This window comes from Xiphophorus maculatus, chromosome 16 (assembly GCF_002775205.1).
Source record: "Xiphophorus maculatus strain JP 163 A chromosome 16, X_maculatus-5.0-male, whole genome shotgun sequence".
Taxonomy (NCBI): domain Eukaryota; kingdom Metazoa; phylum Chordata; class Actinopteri; order Cyprinodontiformes; family Poeciliidae; genus Xiphophorus; species Xiphophorus maculatus.
Genome location: NC_036458.1, coordinates 24,389,284 through 24,408,142, shown reverse-complemented (window position 1 = coordinate 24,408,142; position 18,859 = coordinate 24,389,284). Strand labels below are relative to the sequence as shown.

The window sequence follows — 18,859 nt, the reverse complement described above, 5'->3', positions numbered from 1 at the left end:
GAGGAGGTTACTGGTTTCTCAGTCACAAGCTGGTTGCAAACCTGAGGCCAGCAGGTGTCAGTCAGTTATGGTAGATCTGAACTTTGACCTCAATATGAGAAGCTACAGACTGATAGGAGGAACCAAAGAGCTCTGTAAAGGTAAAGGCAAATCTTCTGAAGCTGGGATATAATTAATTTAATTTCACATAATTACCACGGTAGAAGCCATTTGTTTGTTAAAATTTTATGAAATATATTTGTTCTATTTGATGTTGTGAATGACGTAAACTCACAAACGAACGAGGTAATTAGTCCAACGTTTAGAAACTACAGCGGCTGTAAATCGCCACAGCAAAGGGAAACAAAGGTAAAATAACCTGAACAGGTGATCAACTCAAAATCACTCCTACCTTTTTACTCTCTCTCTTTGTAGTTTAAGCACACCTGTTACCGTGGCAACCGCCTGCGCCCCGCAAGACGAGCAAAGATTACGTTAAAAACATAACATTCAGCCTGTTATGATATCAAGTTTCCAGGCTTGATATTTATTTCTCGATTATTAATCAGCGCTTCCCTGAACACAGCGATGGTTGATGGACTAGCTGTACTTGGTGCTAGCGTGGCTAACACGAGTTACAGTTTAGTCCAAAGGCTTTTCTGCTAGAATAAAATCTTTAGTGTATGTCAGATACAGACACATTGCATATTGATCTGTTTAGCTAACGTAAGACTGTGTAGCAGACAGGCTTCAAGGTGTAGAAGTTGTATCAGTTCTGCCATTATGCTGTACTTAGCTAACGGGAAGCTAAGTGTGTTTGTGAGACGGCCACGCACGTGATCACGTAGAATGGGCATCAGCCAATGAAAAGCGGCCCCTCTGGTAATGTCTATTAGGTCTTTAACTCAGTCACCATGGCTCATGGTTAAAGGGACAGTATGATGTCAAATTTAATTTTTTGGACTTTCCATCATACTATAATGCTATTCTCTCATCAAAAACATGCCTGGCATTTTGCCTTGATTTTTTTCATGCATGTGTGAGACATCTTATGAGCTCCAAGGCAACCATTTATCTGTTCAAAACATTTGGGTGGACCTTGCTCCACCTTCAAGACGCATCTGCTCCTCAGAACTGCATCTTCCAAGTTTGTGAGCTTCTGGCTCACAGAGCAGTCATCTCCAGCTCCACAAAGAGGAAACCTCAGGCTCTTCTTTAAGGTTTTAGGTCAGAGTGTAGAAGGCTGGGTTTGCAAATTAGCCTGTGACTAGAAAACCTTTGTACAAAACAACAGCTGCTTTGTTTTTAACATGTAACATTGTTTAATGTGCTGTCCTTGATGGAATAAACTTGAATTGAATTTGTGTTTGCATGGAGCCAGTGAGCAGATCTTTTCTCACAGAACATAAGGAACACTGCACTCTGGTGGTCAAGCACTGCTACAGCTGTATCTTTACATCTATGTTTAAATGCTCTGCTTTGGTTCCCCCGGTTACCAGCATTACTTTCCAAAGTAAAATTTTAGATTTTTGTCATGCCAAATCCCATTTTAGATTAGATACTTTAAAAAGAGATTACAAGTGACAAAAAATATTTTGAAAAGTTTTTTTTTTCTTTTTTTTCCCCCAAGTCTTCCCTCTTCCCAGTTGCCCTGAATTTGAAACTACAGAAACACAACAAGTTTATTGGTGGGAGAGAAAAAAATCCAGACTTTCCAGAGATTCAACCATCATAATTCAACTAATCAATAACATTGATTTGTTACCCAGCTCTTATTTTCCTGTCTTTGTTTCGGTTGGTTCAGTGAAATGAAAGTAGCTCCTCTGGTTATAATGCCATGCCAAAGTATTCATACCCCTTCAAATTCTTATGTTTCCTCTTGTGAAGGCAGTTTTCTCTTTGATGTAATTTTATTAGGATGTGCAGTAATATCAGCTCAGATATGGAAAATGTGTTGACAGGACTAATATTATTTATGAACAGCTGAAATGAAACATTTGGCTAAAGGAGCAGTATTAGCTCCACGTCATGTTATAATGTTGTTTCCTCATCAAAAACACACCTTTAGTGTTGCCTTGATTCTTTCATTTATATTGGAGAAGTCCTCTAATCTCCATGGCAACCATTTAGCTGTGCAAATGCCTGGGTGGACCTAGCCCCACCTTCGGGACTCAGCTCCTCCTCATAGCTGCAGTTTCCAGTCTCATAGAGCAGTTCTTGTCATACAGCATTTTGTAACAACCAAAGGTAACAGCTACTTAATTGTGATATAAAATGACACTACGTGCCTGGAAAACACAAACTGCCCCTTTATAGAAAGCTCTACATGATTCAGGGACACAGCGAACATGTGGAGGAAGAGGCTTGGATCTGATTGGCATAAAGCTCAAAGACAGGGAGCAGGTCAGAGCTGATGGCTGGGTGGCTGGAGGAAACCCAGTTGGAGTCTGAGCCTGGGTTTAGGTCCAGCTGAAACTGAAGCAGTCTGTTCTGATGAAACCTTTCTGTACTCTAAAACCGTTTCCTGTTTGGTGTTCTGGCAGTTCTACGGCTACCTCTCCCAGCAACAGAACATGATGCAGGACTATGTCCGGACAGGAACCTACCAGCGGGCCATTCTGCAGAACCACACGGACTTCAAGGACAAGGTAACCTCCGGCCCTGACTGACCCGTCAGGTTCAGCTCTATGTAGCCGGCTCTTGGTAATGGATAAAAATGAATAAATGAAACCCAAACAAGAAGCAAATTGTTCTGTTCACCAGTTCCTCTTAAGAGCTCCTTAAAGTCTGCCTCCATGCTTTCTTTGGTGCACAGAAACCAGCCTCATTAGTAGAACTAATGCTTTGACTTGTGGCTCACCATGACCTTGAGTCTCCCTCCTGATCTCCAGGTGGTTCTGGATGTGGGCTGCGGATCAGGAATCCTGTCGTTCTTTGCGGCCCAGGCTGGAGCCAGGAAGGTGTATGCAGTGGAGGCCAGCACCATGGCTCAGCATGCTGAGGTGCGTACCTGTCTGTGACCGCTACAGTGGTGCTCATGTTTGCTGGCACCTTGGGGAAAGACGATAAAGAAAACATAAAATTGATCTTTTTAGCACAGCAGCCTAACAGCTTTTAGAACATTTCAGAAAAACAAAAACTTTGATTTGAGTACATTTATTGAAGGGAAGAAATCACGTTAAAGAATAACTAGCGTGGATCTACATTCTAGAAAGCTCTTCAGTCTTTTTTGCCTGTAGGTGTTGGTTCATCTTACTGTTATAATGTATGTGATGACCAGTTTACATAGTACAGCAGGCTGCATGTGGAGTCTCCTGACATTTTAAATGTCCCTTGAAGTCACTCTTCAAGGGACATTAAAACATTAAAACTACATTATGTAACAATAAAAACCATGTTTTTGACATATTTATTCAATTTGTCACCATGTCTTGACAGTATGACATGAGACAGATTATCTGTCTATGGATCTATGGATCTCTTCCACGTCCTCCCTGAGCTACTACTGCTGTCTGAACAAATGCGCTGATCAAAAACAACCAATCAGAGCCAGGAGGAGGGGCTTGGCGTTGTCAGTCAATCTCATGTAATCGCTATTCACTGTGTTAATGGCGAAGAAAGAACTTATCGTAATCAGTGGTCATGCTGACTAGCCTTAGCATTGATGACAGACTCTTTTGTGGTGTAGTATAGCAGAGAGCAAGACTCTGAGCAGTGCATACACGAGGGTGATTGACAGCGCTAAGGCCCTCCTTCTAGCTCTGATTGTTTGTGACTAAGTTGTGTATTTCTGTAGTTAGCACTGGGAGAAGCTAGAGGAGCTAGCACTGGGAGCTAGAGGAGCTAGCACTCCTCTAGCTCAATGTAAAGCTCCTCTAGCTTCACATTGTGAAGCTAGAGGAGCTTTTCATAGTGAGCTAAATAAGAGCTTCTTATTTTGTCAAAGATTATATCTTTCATAGCATGCTATCATGACAAAGTGACAGTTTTAATAAATATGTTAAAAAAAACACAAAAAAACTTTTTTTAAATAAATATAACCATGGCTTCTCCTCCAGCCCAGTGAACAGAGTCACTGGTTGCTCACTAGAAAAGGCCAGCAACTCTCATCAGCTCAATCAAGTCATTTCTACTTTTAAACAAAGCTTCAGTTACATTCCTTTTAAAGGATTGTTTCTCACTTCCAATCCTAAGGAAGTGCTGCCCTGCATGTTAGAGGTGTCTCCTTTCTGCCCCTTGAATAAGTATGTGATTAACAGGCTTCTGCAGCATGCAGAATAGGTCAAGCAGTCATTTGAATGAAGTGATTTGGAACAGACACACATCTAAAAGAATCAGGGTTTTAGTCCCTGAGGACTGGAAATGAGACACTGCTCTAAAGGGATCGGCTAGGGGTGCCATTAATTTAGAATTTGTTAGGAACTAATGCTTAAAGCCAGATTTGTCCTTCCTCTCTGAATAAATGTCCATAAATTAAAGGTGGAATTGTTTTAAAATGTTCAGTGTGAGATTATGATGCAGCTTTTTGCACATCTATAGGAGGGGTGCCAATGAATGTGTCTGGCACCGTCTGGTCTGATACTGTCAATGTTTTAGCCAGTTGGAAAAATGGTGGGACAAATGTGAATGTTTTAATTTGCCCATGTTTTAAAGCTGCAGACTGAGCGGTCATCACACACAGATGTGACCACACCAGCTCCTCTCTATATGCTGGTTCATCGTAGGTGGAAATGATCTTGGAGAACTACTTTATGTCTGTCAGTGGGATACAGACTGAATAAATTAAAGATTCACCAACCCAATATTAATATCTGTGTCAGTTCCAATATTGAAAAAATTCCAGATTTGGTATCGGTGATGATGTGTCCGATCCATAAGGGCAGATCTATCCAGCCTAGTTCTATGTTTTGCGCTCTGAGCGACCTCATGTTTTATTATTATTTATTGGCTGTTCTCCTAATTGCACTGACTGAACAAATGAAAGTTGTTATTTTTCCATGTTTGGCCAAGATTGTGAAGCTGTTGGTGTGTTTAAGTGTGCTGTACTGGTGCAAAGTTATCAGATACATTTGTAATTTAGTATATTTGTATATCTGTTAAAAAAAACATTTTAGATCATTCAGTACTGTCGTTCTATATCTGCTTGGTATCGGCTGATACTAAGTCTCAGATATCGGTATCAGAAGTGAAAAAAGTGGATCGGTGCTTCCCTAGAATAAGCAGAATAAGCTACATCATCACTTTAAGTTCAGGTCTGGCTTGGTCCCATTTTCTGTTTGGGTTCACTGTCCTTCCGCAGAGTACATTTAGAGGCAATCAGCAGCTACATGATGAACATGTTTGCTAGTATCATGTTGCTCTGCTCAGTGGAGCCCAGCCGTTCTAACCGATCCTCAGGGAGAGAACCATCTCCATGCTGCAGTGCTGCCTGTCATTATTCTACCTTTCCTGAGCTCTGAGCTAACCAACTGCTTTCTGCCACAGTTCAATATTCCAAGCACCGACTCCTCATTCCAAGCTGCCACCTGCTGCGGGTTCTGCATCACGGCGTTGCCCAGCATGGTTTCTGTGTCAGTAGTTTGTCTTGTTTCCATTTTACCTGCCAGACTCTAATGGTCAGGTGAACCTGTGTTTCCAACTTTCTGACTGTTCTGCTCTCTCGGACTGTTTCCAGCATCATGTAGGATTGATGCCTGCAATGTTTGGTCACAGTTAGGCAGATCTGCTTCCCATTTCTCCTCCTTTAGCTCACTTTTCGTGGATTACAAGACATAGAATCTAAACGGCCAATACCAGTTTAACTGTGAATACAAGGAACTACTTTTTCTGCTTTCCACATGAACTTCGAGCTCCAATAATGAAATGTTGGTAGTAAAATCAAAGCGATTTCTCAGCTTGTTGCGCAATGCATCTCTGCATTGCTGAACATCAATAGATCCATTAAAGCTCTCAGCGTTATGGTTAGATGTCTTTATAAAGAACAGAAGACTGGCAGCATGACTAAAGTCCTCAGCATTATATATTAGCACTTAGCTCAGGTATTACTAGCTGTACACCTCAGTGTGAGTGTTCCCTGTAGAATCAGCCGAACTCTGACTAAAGATTCCTAAAGATTCCCTGTGTCTCCTAATCCATCATGTTCCTAGACAGGCAGACCTCCTCCCCTCTGCTGGAGGATACAACATCTCCTCCTCCCTGTTATCAGCTGCAGTAAGAGTCTGGATGAACAGCTGCTTCCTGTCAGGAAGCTCCACATTCTGACTTCATACTGACACAGCAACAGCTGAGCTATCTTCACTCAGCAACAGCATCTACACAGAAGGCTGTTACAGTCAGCATGACTGTAATTAGTGATGGTTTGTTCACTGATCAGTTTTACTTCGACCAGCTGATCACCAGTCAGTTTGCAACGAAACGATTATTTTAGTAATTGATCAAGATATTGAGTAATTGGATCAAAATATTGTCATATTCAGCATATTTTTCATCTATACCACTGAAATCTTTTTATTGCAATATTAGAAATACATTAACAAATAACTTAATTTTGTTTTTCAATAATTTAAACAGAATTTTTTTAGTCAATACTTGATCATTTTTAGCTAAGTTTGCAGCTAAATGCTAAAATTGTAAATAGACTGAACTTATACAGCACTTTTCCAATCATTTTGACTTCTAGAGTCAAAATGCTAGAGTCATGTTCACCCATTCACACTCACAGACACACTCACATTTATACACAGATCGGTAGGAAACTAATAAATACTTCTAGCTCTTTCTGCCAGACTGAACATCAGTACAGGACTGATCTGTTGGTTATGGTTTGAATTAACTGATTCATTGTTGGATAGAAAAAGGTTCATATAGGAGATTTTGTTTTTGGAATTTGAACCAGGTGAAGGTAAAACTGCCACTTGAGGAGTTCTGGGTAGAAGAGATTTACAAAGAATGTTTTATCTTAGATGTTTTACCTTAAATCCAAAATGTATATATTTTTTTGTACAGTTTTGTCAGCGTTTTTGTTTTTTTTAATACTCCAGTTAACCGATTAATCGTTTTCTAAATTAGCTGACAAATATCCAATAATCGTTTCAGCCCAAGAAACACTGATTTATTGCTGCATTGCTGCACTTTCTAACCTTATACTCACCTGTTCCATTTAGAGTCCAGTCCAGTTCTTACCAGGCCGTGTTTCCCCTGCAGGTGCTGGTGAACAGCAACCGCCTGAGTGAGCGGGTGGTGGTGATCCCCGGGAAGGTGGAGGAAGTGTCACTGCCAGAGCAGGTGGACATCATCATCTCAGAGCCGATGGGCTACATGCTGTTCAACGAGCGCATGCTGGAGAGCTACCTGCACGCCAAGAAGTTCCTCAAACCCAGTGGTGAGGAGGTCGGGGACTCTGGATGAAACACACGCTGTGACAGGTTCTGCACATGTGCAGCTGTATAGAAAGCCTCTGTCTTTCTGACTTTCTGCTGCTGCTGTGTGTTGCAGGTAAAATGTTCCCCACCATCGGAGATGTGCACCTGGCTCCCTTCACAGATGAACAGCTCTACATGGAGCAGTTCACCAAGGCCAACTTCTGGTGAGGATGAGCAAGACGCAATTCAAAGGAGTTAGACAGACGGGTAGAAGATTAGTTGCTTAACTAGAAAATTTCTGAAAAAATTTAAACGGAGCCTGCCAAACTGTACCCGTTGGTTGGAACCCAGCATTCTGATGCTAAAAATTAGCATCAATGCCAAAGTAAGCTACAATGTACTCAATAGCATGTTGAGTAACATGGAGTTACTCAATTCAGTATGTTAAAATTAGTTATAAGCTAAAATTAGCCAAAATGTTAATGCTAGTCTAAATGCTGTCAGTAGCATGTGGGGCATCTCTAGCATGTTGTCTTACATTGACTTCCTCCACTCGGTATATTAAACATAGCAAATACATCAAAAATAGCTAAAAATGCTTGTTATAGGGAAAAGACCACAGTTAAACTGCTAGTGTCTGCTAGCAGTGCACTGCTAATGTTTGCGCTAGTGTTAATGCAATGCCTCCAGTTTTTTGCTCTCGACACCAAATTAATAACAATATTATTGTTTATAAAACATAAACTCTTTTGAAATACTGCTCGTCTGCTTAGACACAAGAAATTTACAGTTAAATTTAGTAAAAATCAGCTGTTTACTTTGTGCCACCTGGATACCAGAAAACACGCTCATCTCTTAGCAACAGATTAACAACAAATATTGTTATTGTTCAAAAAACATAAAACTTCTTCTGTTCTTTTTAAATACTACTTATTTTAGAGTACTTACTACTTAACAAGAATTGTGTAGTTGGTGAATTTTGCAGAAAAGGGAATATGTTGTTTTTTTTGCCATTGGTAAATATATTATAAAACAGAGATTAAACACAAGAGTAAAAATCTGATTTATACTTCGTTACCAGAAAAAAACACTCATCTCTCAACACCAAATTAATAACAAGTGCGGTAGTATCATTGTTTATTAAACATAAGCTCTTTTGAAATACTGCTTATCTACTTTGACACAAGAAATTTACAGTTGTTAAATCTTGCAAAAGTAAAAATCAGATGTTTAAAAAAACATAAGCATTTTAGCCTTATTTTAGCTTCGTTTTAGCCTTGCAATGACCTGAGATATACAGTACAGACCAAAAGTTTGGACACACCTTTTAATTCAATGAGTTTCCTTTATTTTCGTGACTATTGACATTGTAGATTCACACTGAAGGCATCAAAACTATGAATATTACATGTGGAAATATGCACTAAACAAAAAAGTGTAAAACAACTGAAAATACCCCTTATATTCTAGTTTCTTCAAAGTAGCAACCTTTTGCTGTGTTTACTGCTTTGCACACACTCTGCATTTTCTTGATGAGCTTCCAGAGGTCGTCACCTGAAATGGTTTTCACTTCATAGGTCAACCTGCCCTGTCAGGTTAATAAGTGGGATTTCTTGCCTTATAAATAGTCATGAAAATAAAGAAAACCCATTGAATTAGACAGGTGTGTCCAAACCTTTGGTCTGTACTGTATATTATATATATATTGTAAGGGGGCACGCAGCGGTACGAGCCGCATTAGCGGTGAAGAGAAGCGGCAGTTATTTTGAGGTGTAGAATAGGTGCCTGCCATGCAATGCATGGATTCCTTGCTTTGCAAGGCATTTCAATGCCTCCACGCAATGATTGTCAGGCCTCAATATTTGTCGCCCTAAATAATTTTACAGTCAGCATGTCTTTGCTTATAGAAAATCTTAAGGTGGAAACAAATCTAACAGTTGGATTATAGATGCCATCAAATCAGGACACAATTCCTTATTTCCTCTTTTCACTCTGTCAGCAGTTTTTTTAAGCGTCATCAGCAGTTTTTGCTGCTGTTCCACTCAATAGGAAGCTCAAGGCGCTGCTGTGTGGCTGAACAGTTTTTACACACGATGCAGGTTATTCTACCAGTTCTGCTTCTGTTGTAGCTTCTTTTTCTATGTTAGGTGAGACAAACGGCAGATAAAACTTAAAACTATTCACACCTCTCGCAATACCAAGAAACATGAATTAAATGAACACAAAATCAAATGTTTTGCTATTTAAAGGATTCCTTTAGGTCCAAAACATGGTGATATTTGTTTATTGTGATAAATTTCTTATAAGAATTTTGATTCAGATTACAGATAGTTGTGTTGTGTTTGTGAGGTTTTGATTGCTGTCATACAGTTGCATAACAAAGGAGTAATAAATTCTTCTTTAGATCACTTAATGCCATCACAATAATATCACAAAATATTGTGATAAACCTTTAAGTCCACCCCTACTCTAAAAATGGTAAAGATACAAAATGAAAGCTCCTACATTAAGCTGCTACGTCTGTGCAGGCACAACCTACTGTGAATATGGTTCTAGAAAAAAGAGAAATGTGTCAAACAACATAGTTTTAGATGAAAGTCTTTGTTGACTGTTGAAATCAGTAATCTCGTCCCCTCAGGTATCAGCCCTCTTTCCACGGCGTTGACCTCTCTGCTCTGCGGGGAGCCGCAGTGGATGAGTACTTCCGCCAGCCCATTGTGGTGCGTAACTCACTGATTAACACAGAGTGCAGGTCTGGTCTGGTGGTTTGGAGAAAATGGCAGCAGAGCTCGGTGCTGGACTCTGTGTGAATTGGATCCTGTGATGTTGCCCCCTGCAGGACACGTTTGATATCCGCATCCTGATGGCCAAGTCAGTTAAATACACGGTGAACTTCTTGGAGGCCAAAGAGGAGGATCTCTACAGGTCTGTGAATGTGTTAGAGCTCCAGCCGTCTAAGATGTTAACTATATGAGAGTTTGTTTTCAAGGCTGCATATGGTATCTGGTTTAAGACATTTTTAAATATTGTTTTATTGTGGCTCATAGAAAACTTTGGCTATTATATGTTCTTATTTATTATGTGGTATGTCTTTAAGTTTTTAATGATGGCGAGACACATAATTTTGATTCTTTGTGTCTGGTCCATCTGATGAGTTGACTGTAAAGTAGACTTTGAGACTGTGTGTTCTCTCTGCAGAGTGTCTGCTTACTGACTCTTGCTTTGCTCTCAGGATAGAGATTCCTTTCAAGTTCCACATGATGCACTCTGGCCTGGTACACGGCCTGGCCTTCTGGTTTGATGTGGCCTTTATGGGATCAGTGTAAGTCCTCTGACAGACACGCACTGCCTGCAGCTGGAACTGGATTCCAACAGCTTGTCTTTTGCCTGTCGCCCTGTAGGATGACCGTGTGGCTGTCCACAGCCCCCACAGAGCCCCTCACCCACTGGTACCAGGTGCGCTGCCTGCTGCAGTCGCCCCTCTTCGCTAAAGCTGGGGACACGCTGTCCGGCACGGCCATGCTGGTAGCCAACAAAAGGTAGCTTCATGATGTATTCGCTCTGGTTTTAATCAAAATAGTTGTAATGCTTAAGCTGTTCTGAATTAGACTTCAAAGTGTTCAGAGAGCACAAATCACGCTCAAATGGATTTTCCTCTCCTTTTGTAACTTCACAACCACAACTGTAGTTTATTAGCTGGGGTTCTGAAGGAATGGACTAATACAAAGTAGAACATCATTGTTCAACTTTGAATTGAACAAAAACATAATTTCACTCTCTTTTTTTCTGCAAACATTTAGGGTTAATTTCAATAGATGCCTTCAGAAGTCACCCAGTTAGGAAACAGGCCAGCCATTTTAAATCTGAGCACAAATCCACTGCTCTGGGTCAGTCTGATGCTGGTTCAGACCCAACGAGATTTGAGGGGTGACTGGTGTACATGCAAAGTCCATGTGGACACCAGTGTAGGGTGAGTCGAGAAGTCTTGCGTCGGGAAGTCTTGCGGTGCTGGAAATCTTTTGATATGGCTAGATCAAAAGGACATCACAAAAATAATGAATTAAGAAATTTGAAGGCACCGGTTTAAGGAGATGCATGAATGATTACTTTGTTTCTCCTTTTTAATCCTGTTTTCTGTGGTGCAAATTTGTCACTTTTTTTTTGTAATTGTGTTGTATTGGTGTAGTTAACAATACGGGTCAGCAGATCATCAAAGTCGGTTCGGGTGAGACAAAAATGTCAAGCATCTGACTTCAAGGTGCACAAGCGTCCAACCTGAGGCATTTGACATGTGAAAGACGTTCTGTCTGAACACTTTGTCAGAGAACAATCATCATCCTGAAATAAAGTGATTAAGAATTGGAAGTTTTTCACAAACCATTTAAGGGTCACATCAAGCATGTAGGAGGTGTTCTGATCAGATGAGATCCCAAACCGTCCACACTATAAAGCACGGTGTTGGCAGCATCTTCAGGTGGGGATGTTTGTTCTTCCTCATGGAAACTGGTGAAAGATCAGCACATGACTGGAGCTGAGCACAGAAGACCTGAGACTAAACACCCAGCCAAAATTATTCATGTTAGAGTGGCCTAGTCAAAGTCCAGACTTAAGGCTGCTAGTGAGTCTGGCAAGACTTGAAAACTTCCACTCTCCATCCAACAGACTGACTCAGTTTTAGCCATTTAACAAGCTGAGCTTTAGCTTCAGTTTTCAGATGTTTATTCGCTACACATTTTGAAACCCATGTCTTGTGTCTCGTTGAATAATTCTATTAATATTTGCCATAATCCCTTCTGTCCCTCCAGACAAAGCTATGACATCAGTATTGTTGCCCAGGTGGACCAGACCGGATCAAAGTCCAGCAACCTCCTGGACTTGAAGAACCCCTTTTTCAGGTGAGTTCCTCCCCTCACTGCAGCTGGTTGCCACGGTGCCCGTAGGACCACACACACAGATTGCTGTGTGTGTGTCTTTCATCTCCAACCGTGTCTGTTTCTGTGCGCAGGTACACAGGCACCACCCCTAACCCCCCTCCTGGCTCACACTACACCTCCCCCTCTGAGAACATGTGGAACACAGGTGCCACCTACAGTATGAGTCAGGGGATGGCTGGATCAGGTGAACACAGAGACACTCAGATTAAAGCTGCCCCCCCAACCCCCCACATACACCCTCCTCCGTCTGGCTCCAGTCCCTCCTGCCCCCCCACCAGGCATGAGGCTATTTTAAGACTCTGGGCAGAACTTGAAACCCTCTCTCAGCTTTCTAGCCAAGACTGAAGGGAGAGCACTGCAGAGGTCCTCCCATCCAGCCAATTAGAAAACAATTTAACAGACTTAAAGCTGCAGTACGTAATTTCCATGAAAAATAGGTTTTATACGTATTTATTAAAACTGTCACCATGTCGTGACAGAATGAGACAGAGAATCTGTGAAAATATCGAGCTCCTTCCTGAGCTACTGGTGCCCTCTGAATAAATGCACGGATCAAAAACAACCAATCAGAGCTGAGAGGAGGAGCTTGGTGCTCTCAATCAATCTGGTGTACTCTCTGCTAAATGTGCTAATAGTGGAGAAACGACTCACTATTCCAGGAAATCTGTTTATCTGCCGTCACCGGTTGCCATGCTAACTAGCCTTAGCATTCATGGCAGGATCTGCTGACAAAGAGAAGCTGCAACGTAGCAGAAATAATTGAAGGATGTGAGCAGTGCTTACAGAAGGGTGATTGACAGCGCTACAGCCCTCCTCCTGGCTCTGATTGGTTGTTTTTGACAGTGCTGTTTATTTCTGCAGTCATTACTGAGAAGAGGTGGAACTTTACCTTTTCAGATTATCTGTCTCATACTGTGCTGTTGTGATATGGCAATAGTTTTAACAAATATGTAAAACATATTTTTATAAAGTTAAATACAAAAGATTTAATGAAGCAGACTTTTTTTCTTGCTCTTGTCTTTGCAAATATACAAAGACAAGAAGAGTAGTGTCATGATAAGAGTGTCATTGGTATTTTTGACACCATGCCTTTGTGTAATATTGCTTGTTTTTTTTCCCTCATTCTGTAATCCAGTCAGATTTCATGTTTAAAGCAGCTTCATATTTCTGTCCCACCATAAACTCCCTCAATCAGAATGCTTTGTATACCTGAACAGAACATTGAAGTCAGACTTCCATCAACCTGACCCTAAATGACACCTGACCTTTCAGGTCAGGGAATGATAATCTATCAGGGTAATCCATGCATCCAATCTCTTCTTTGTCTGAAAAGATTTTAATGAGACCTTAAAGTGAAATGAGAGGAACCTTCCCAGTGATGGGTTTTTATAAATGGGTCTTTGCAGACCTCCAGTCAGGCTCCAGTACTTTGCTCACTGTCGTGTGGAGTAAAATGACATCAGCTTTCATCTGCAGCATGAGATTCATGGACTAAAGTCGTTCAGATCTTCCTGGAGGTTCAGTGCCTTGCTCGGGGGAACTTTGGCATGTGCTGAGAGGAAGCTGGAGTCGAATCCCAACCAGTCCATTACCAGACACACACTCTTCCATCAGGGGCCAGCCTCACTCATACTGTGGATCATGCTGATGCTCTGGATGCTGCGATCTCCCACTGAGTGCTTCCTTGCAGTTAGACTGGATTTAAAAGTTTTGTCGTGATGTTTTGTGGCACTATGATAGCAAAAATAATTATTTCTTATGACTTTTTTAGGTAACAGAATGGCTGTGACTGTATGAATCGATCAAAGCCCCAACAAACACAAATACTGCTTTTGAGAAACACCCATTTGTAATGAGCTTCTTTAGCTCAGCAGTCGCATAAAGTGATTTTTATCACTAAGCTGCACACAGTAACTGCCTTTAGTCATATTTGCATATTCATTGATACTCCCATTAAATAAACAGTGGGAAAAAAGCCTCAACAATATAAACATCATTAATTGGATTTTATTTGAACAGATCAGAATTCTTATCATAAGGAATTTATCACTATAAATGATAAGGCTGAGCAATATGGCTGAAAAATGTATCACGATATAAGCCTTTCATATCAGTAGATATTGATAGTTATTGAGTTTTTTGTTTTGAATATCTGAAATCCTTCCAAACTGATGACGTGACCTGTCCTGTTTTAGCCACAGTTTTTACTTCACACAATTGTTTTTATTTTTAGCCAGTTATTAGCACTGTGGCAAAACCTTAACCTGATGCTGTACAAGTTACTCAATAGGTTGTTGCTAGGTAACTAAAGACCTCCTTGCTCAATTAGCCGTCAGAGGTTGAGCAGCTAAAGGCTTTTGTTCAGTTGGGTGAATATACTATCAGATGTGTTATATCATGTGTCTATCACTATAGCTAATATATATATATATATATATATATATATATATATATATATATATATATATATATATATATATATATATATATATATATGATTGATGGATTTCTTGTCCAGCCCTTATAAATGATGCTTTAAATGGCAGTGTTCGGCCTGTTGGTGGCGCTCACCACAGGGTCGAAAGCCCACACAGCCTTACCACCATGACTGACTGAACCGGCAGACATCATCGTTTTGACTGGCGTGTTCCACGTTGAGCACAATAACATCCTTCACAGTAAACATGGATTCGTTTAAGGAAACCCAGATCAGCTGAACAGGCTGCAGAGCCTTGAAGAGGTCATGACTTTTAGAAACATGGCTGCATGCTTCAGTGGGTGCAGCTGACAAAACCTCAGACAGTTTGACTAGCAGCACGGTTCACCTGATGCAGATTGTTCCTAAATGCTGGGATTGGAACCCAGACGTGTCCAGTAATCATCATGTTTAATTTTTCTGTTAAACAACAGAGTAGGAAGAGAACAAACAGAACTATTCCAGACCCTGTTATGTATGTTTTAATTTTCTTTTTCTTTTTTTTTACCTCTTACTGTTTTTGATCATCTGAAAATATGATAACATTTGTGATTAACCTGGACAGGATGTTTTACTTCCTCTATAAAAACTTACATAGCTATAAATACCAGGTGTCCTTCATCTCCTCTGGTGTTTTATTGGATGAAGTTGGATTCAGAATGATTAAATGCAGCTTTTATTTGGAGCTTCTGTTTGATAAATCTGGGTGACCTTGGAGAACCTTAGTGGTAGATGCTAACCGCTGTGTCTGCTGTGTCCAACAGGGATGCCAACAGCTTATGACCTCAGCACAGTCATTGGAAGCGGCCCAGCAGTGTCTCACAACAACCTCATCCCTCTAGGTAGGTGTCTGCCTCTCTGCTCCTCATGCAGGGAACCAGCAAAGCAACTCCTGGTTTTATCTAGGTGATGCTGTTATAAATAAACTCGCTGGTCCTGCTGAACTGAATACACAGCGCTGTTGTTTTCACATCTGCTTATGTCTTTATTTTCAGAAAAGTGATCTGGTTCATTTCTAACATTCTAGAAGTGACTGAGATCAAATGTATGCAGTATGTAGCACACCCTCTGAATGATCAAGAAATATTGAGTTAGTTTTACTTCACCATTGATTAATTTGTTTATTATGACAGGTTTAATGATCGTCACTTTATCTAGCTCAACTAGTTAAAGTTTGGAACGTTTTGCTCTGTTGAAGAACAGCAGCAGGTTCTAGCAGTGCCGGTCCTGACCGGGCCCACAGGACATTCCATCATGTGCTAACTGATGCTACCAAGTTACCTTAGGTAGTGGACAGCGTTTGGGTTGCTATAGTTACTACATAGCATCTAAGAAGCGAGGATTGATTCTTTAATCTGACTGCTGTCCCCTCTGTCTGTCTCTGTCCCCTCTGTCTGTCTTTGTCCTCTCTGTCTGTGTCTGTCCCCTCTGTCTGTCTTTGTCCTCTCTGTCTGTCTCTGTCCCCTCCCAGTAAACACAGGGATAGTGAACCACACCCACTCGAGGATGGGCTCCATCATGAGCACAGGAATAGTCCAAGGTAATCTGCCGTTCACACAACGTCTCCTGAAGCCTGGTCCTCAGACGTCATGAAGCCATGTTCTGCTCTCTGTTCCAGGGGCCACAACAGGCCAGTCGGGCCCCAGCAGCAGCGGTACCTACTATCCCATCACCAACCAATTCACCATGGGGGGCGCTGCCATCTCCATGGCGTCCCCCATGGTCATCCCCAGCAACACCATGCATTATGGCAGTTAAAGTGAAGATCTTGTAAAGACATATCGGACCCTCTGTCCCTCCCCGCATGACAGGAACCCCCCCTCCCTTCACCATTCACAACCAAAACCAGGAAACCAAAACTAGTGCTGTGCTGGCGTCCCCTGCCCTGTCCATCCGTCCACGCCTATCTTGCTGAAGACTGAGGCGTCCCAGTAGTCCTCCCTGTGGAGCTCCTCCAGTATCTACCGTTATCACAGTCCATCCACATACTGCTCCTGCTCTGCTCTGTTTTTAACTGTCGGGACCTTTTAAGTTTTTGTCTTCACCATTCTGTCTAACCCTGACCCCCTCTGCCTTGGGCTTCTGTCTTCTTGTTTCCATGGTGACCCTCGTCTCCGGGCCCACTCAGCAGACCGTCCCAGTCCGGTACTCACCTCCAGCTTGTTTTCTAATGACATGCAGCTTCAAGACCTTTAGGAGACGCATGCTGGTCACCTTCCATGCTGAGTGATGCTGTCAGGCCTCTGAACATGTCTGCTGTTAGCGTTAGCTCTCTGTGCTCTACCACATGACCAGTCTATAGAAGCTGACGGATATACAGATGTTATTTAAAACCATATGAGGTGAAGCTGCTTCAAATGTTCCTCTAGACTCACCAGGCAGGAACTAAATATCTGTATCAAACCTAAAAGATTTACCATGAAGCAAAACCCACAGCAGCGTTGGTGCACTTAATTTTTATATATCAACCCTAATAATCTTCACTGTAGGAAGGAACAGGTTTTTTTTTAACCTGCATTCTTTACTAGCAGCAGCAGGGGGCAGTGTTCAACTGTTTTCATGTAGACTCAAATGTCAGGTGATGCTTCTGGTTTTAAACTTAATTTAATCTGCTGATGGTGAACAGATCATCTAGAAGGAAACCTTTAAATTGATGAATAGGCTGTTTTGTGAAATATCACACAAACTGTTTCCACCTGTGGTGAGTGGGGCTGGATGGGCATAGACTACAAAAACATAAAGTCTAACCAAGCATATTTCTCCAGTTTCTAGTGAACATATTTTTGACAGATTATTTCATTTATAACATGGGAAAATGTCATGCTGTAAGTGAAAAAATCTGTCAGTGGAACTATTACTTTTTTTAATCAATATTAAGGAGTGATTGATTTAAAACAAGCTCCTACAGCTTGCTGAATAATTACTTCTAAGTTAATTTTGTTGTATGCAAATGTACAAAAATATCTGTACTAGAAACTAGACATAGATACTTGGTTAGACTTCGCTTTTGCAGCATAAGAGCTTGATGGGTTTGACAATTAAGGCATGAAGTTGACCAAACAGTGACAAGGAGCTACAGTCAAATAGCCAGCTATATATATATAGCACTGAAACTTCATATCAGTGCTGGTAAACAAAATCCAAAACATAAAAATACAACAAAAAAAAACTTGAAAAGAAAGTTCATATGGAGGATGGTTGCACCTCTGAAAGGTTTTAGCCATTTCACTCAAACACACATGGAATAGAAAACTTAACATAACTGCTTGCTACTGTCCCTAACTTCCACTGGAAGTATATATATATATGTGTGTATATATATATATATATATCTCCTTTATATGCAAACAGATGAGAGAAGTTTTTCTGCTTAAACACTCAGCATGGAAGGTGATGAATGTTTTACTCTGCTGAAACATTCAGCCCAGCCTAAGCATGGGCTCCTTCATCCTGGCTCTTTGTGAGGAATCAGCTGGAAGAACGGAGCATAAGGCAGCGGCCCCTGGAACCTCCTCTGCGTCCCCCACTTCACGTTTACCTGAGACTCAAGTGTCCGGGAGCCGGAGCTCCTCATCCGTTCACTTCCGTACGAGCATCAGCATATCATCGTCGTCTATAGCCTCCACCCACATCCACTTTTATCAGGAAAGGAAGGAGAGAGACTGACACTTTTATGCATTACTTCCAGTGTCACAACTGTTGGAACTTGATTTTGCAAGTTTTTAGGAGAGCTTAGGAAAATGTCTCTTAGTAGGAACTATTTTTGTTGACTTGATTTTTTTTTTGTTTTGTTTTTTTCCTCTTTCACAAGAAAAGAAAAAAAAAGAGAAAAAAAAAGAAATTAAATGTGGAGATGTTCCAACCCATCCTGGAATCCTGGAATGTTGTAGTGCTTTAGTTCCTTCTTTCCTCTTTGTAATATAGACTGTGGACACAAGCGATGTTTTCCATGTGCTAGTTAGCCTGTAGTCATACTGTCCCTCTCATCATGGACTCATGCTCTCTGTATTCAAATGGTGGCATCCACTGTTGATCATGGAACAGTGTAAAGGATTACTGTCATTTGTGTGTGTTGACCAATGAGAAATAACATGTTTGACGCTGTCTGA

The 18,859-nt window shown here is 41.1% G+C and overlaps 1 protein-coding gene across 1 annotated transcript in view; it reads left to right on the top strand.

Annotated features, from left to right (window-relative positions):
- carm1 (coactivator associated arginine methyltransferase 1) overlaps positions 1-18,859 on the top strand; it is a 30,982-nt gene extending 12,123 nt beyond the window's left edge. The window contains exons 4-16 of the mRNA XM_014473587.2: positions 2,523-2,627; positions 2,871-2,981; positions 7,183-7,360; positions 7,474-7,564; positions 9,979-10,060; positions 10,180-10,265; positions 10,573-10,662; positions 10,742-10,879; positions 12,146-12,235; positions 12,346-12,458; positions 15,515-15,592; positions 16,222-16,290; positions 16,369-18,859. Of these exons, the coding sequence (XP_014329073.1) occupies positions 2,523-2,627; positions 2,871-2,981; positions 7,183-7,360; positions 7,474-7,564; positions 9,979-10,060; positions 10,180-10,265; positions 10,573-10,662; positions 10,742-10,879; positions 12,146-12,235; positions 12,346-12,458; positions 15,515-15,592; positions 16,222-16,290; positions 16,369-16,508 (1,371 nt within the window). The 3' untranslated portion in view covers positions 16,509-18,859. The remainder of the gene's footprint in view (positions 1-2,522; positions 2,628-2,870; positions 2,982-7,182; positions 7,361-7,473; positions 7,565-9,978; positions 10,061-10,179; positions 10,266-10,572; positions 10,663-10,741; positions 10,880-12,145; positions 12,236-12,345; positions 12,459-15,514; positions 15,593-16,221; positions 16,291-16,368) is intronic.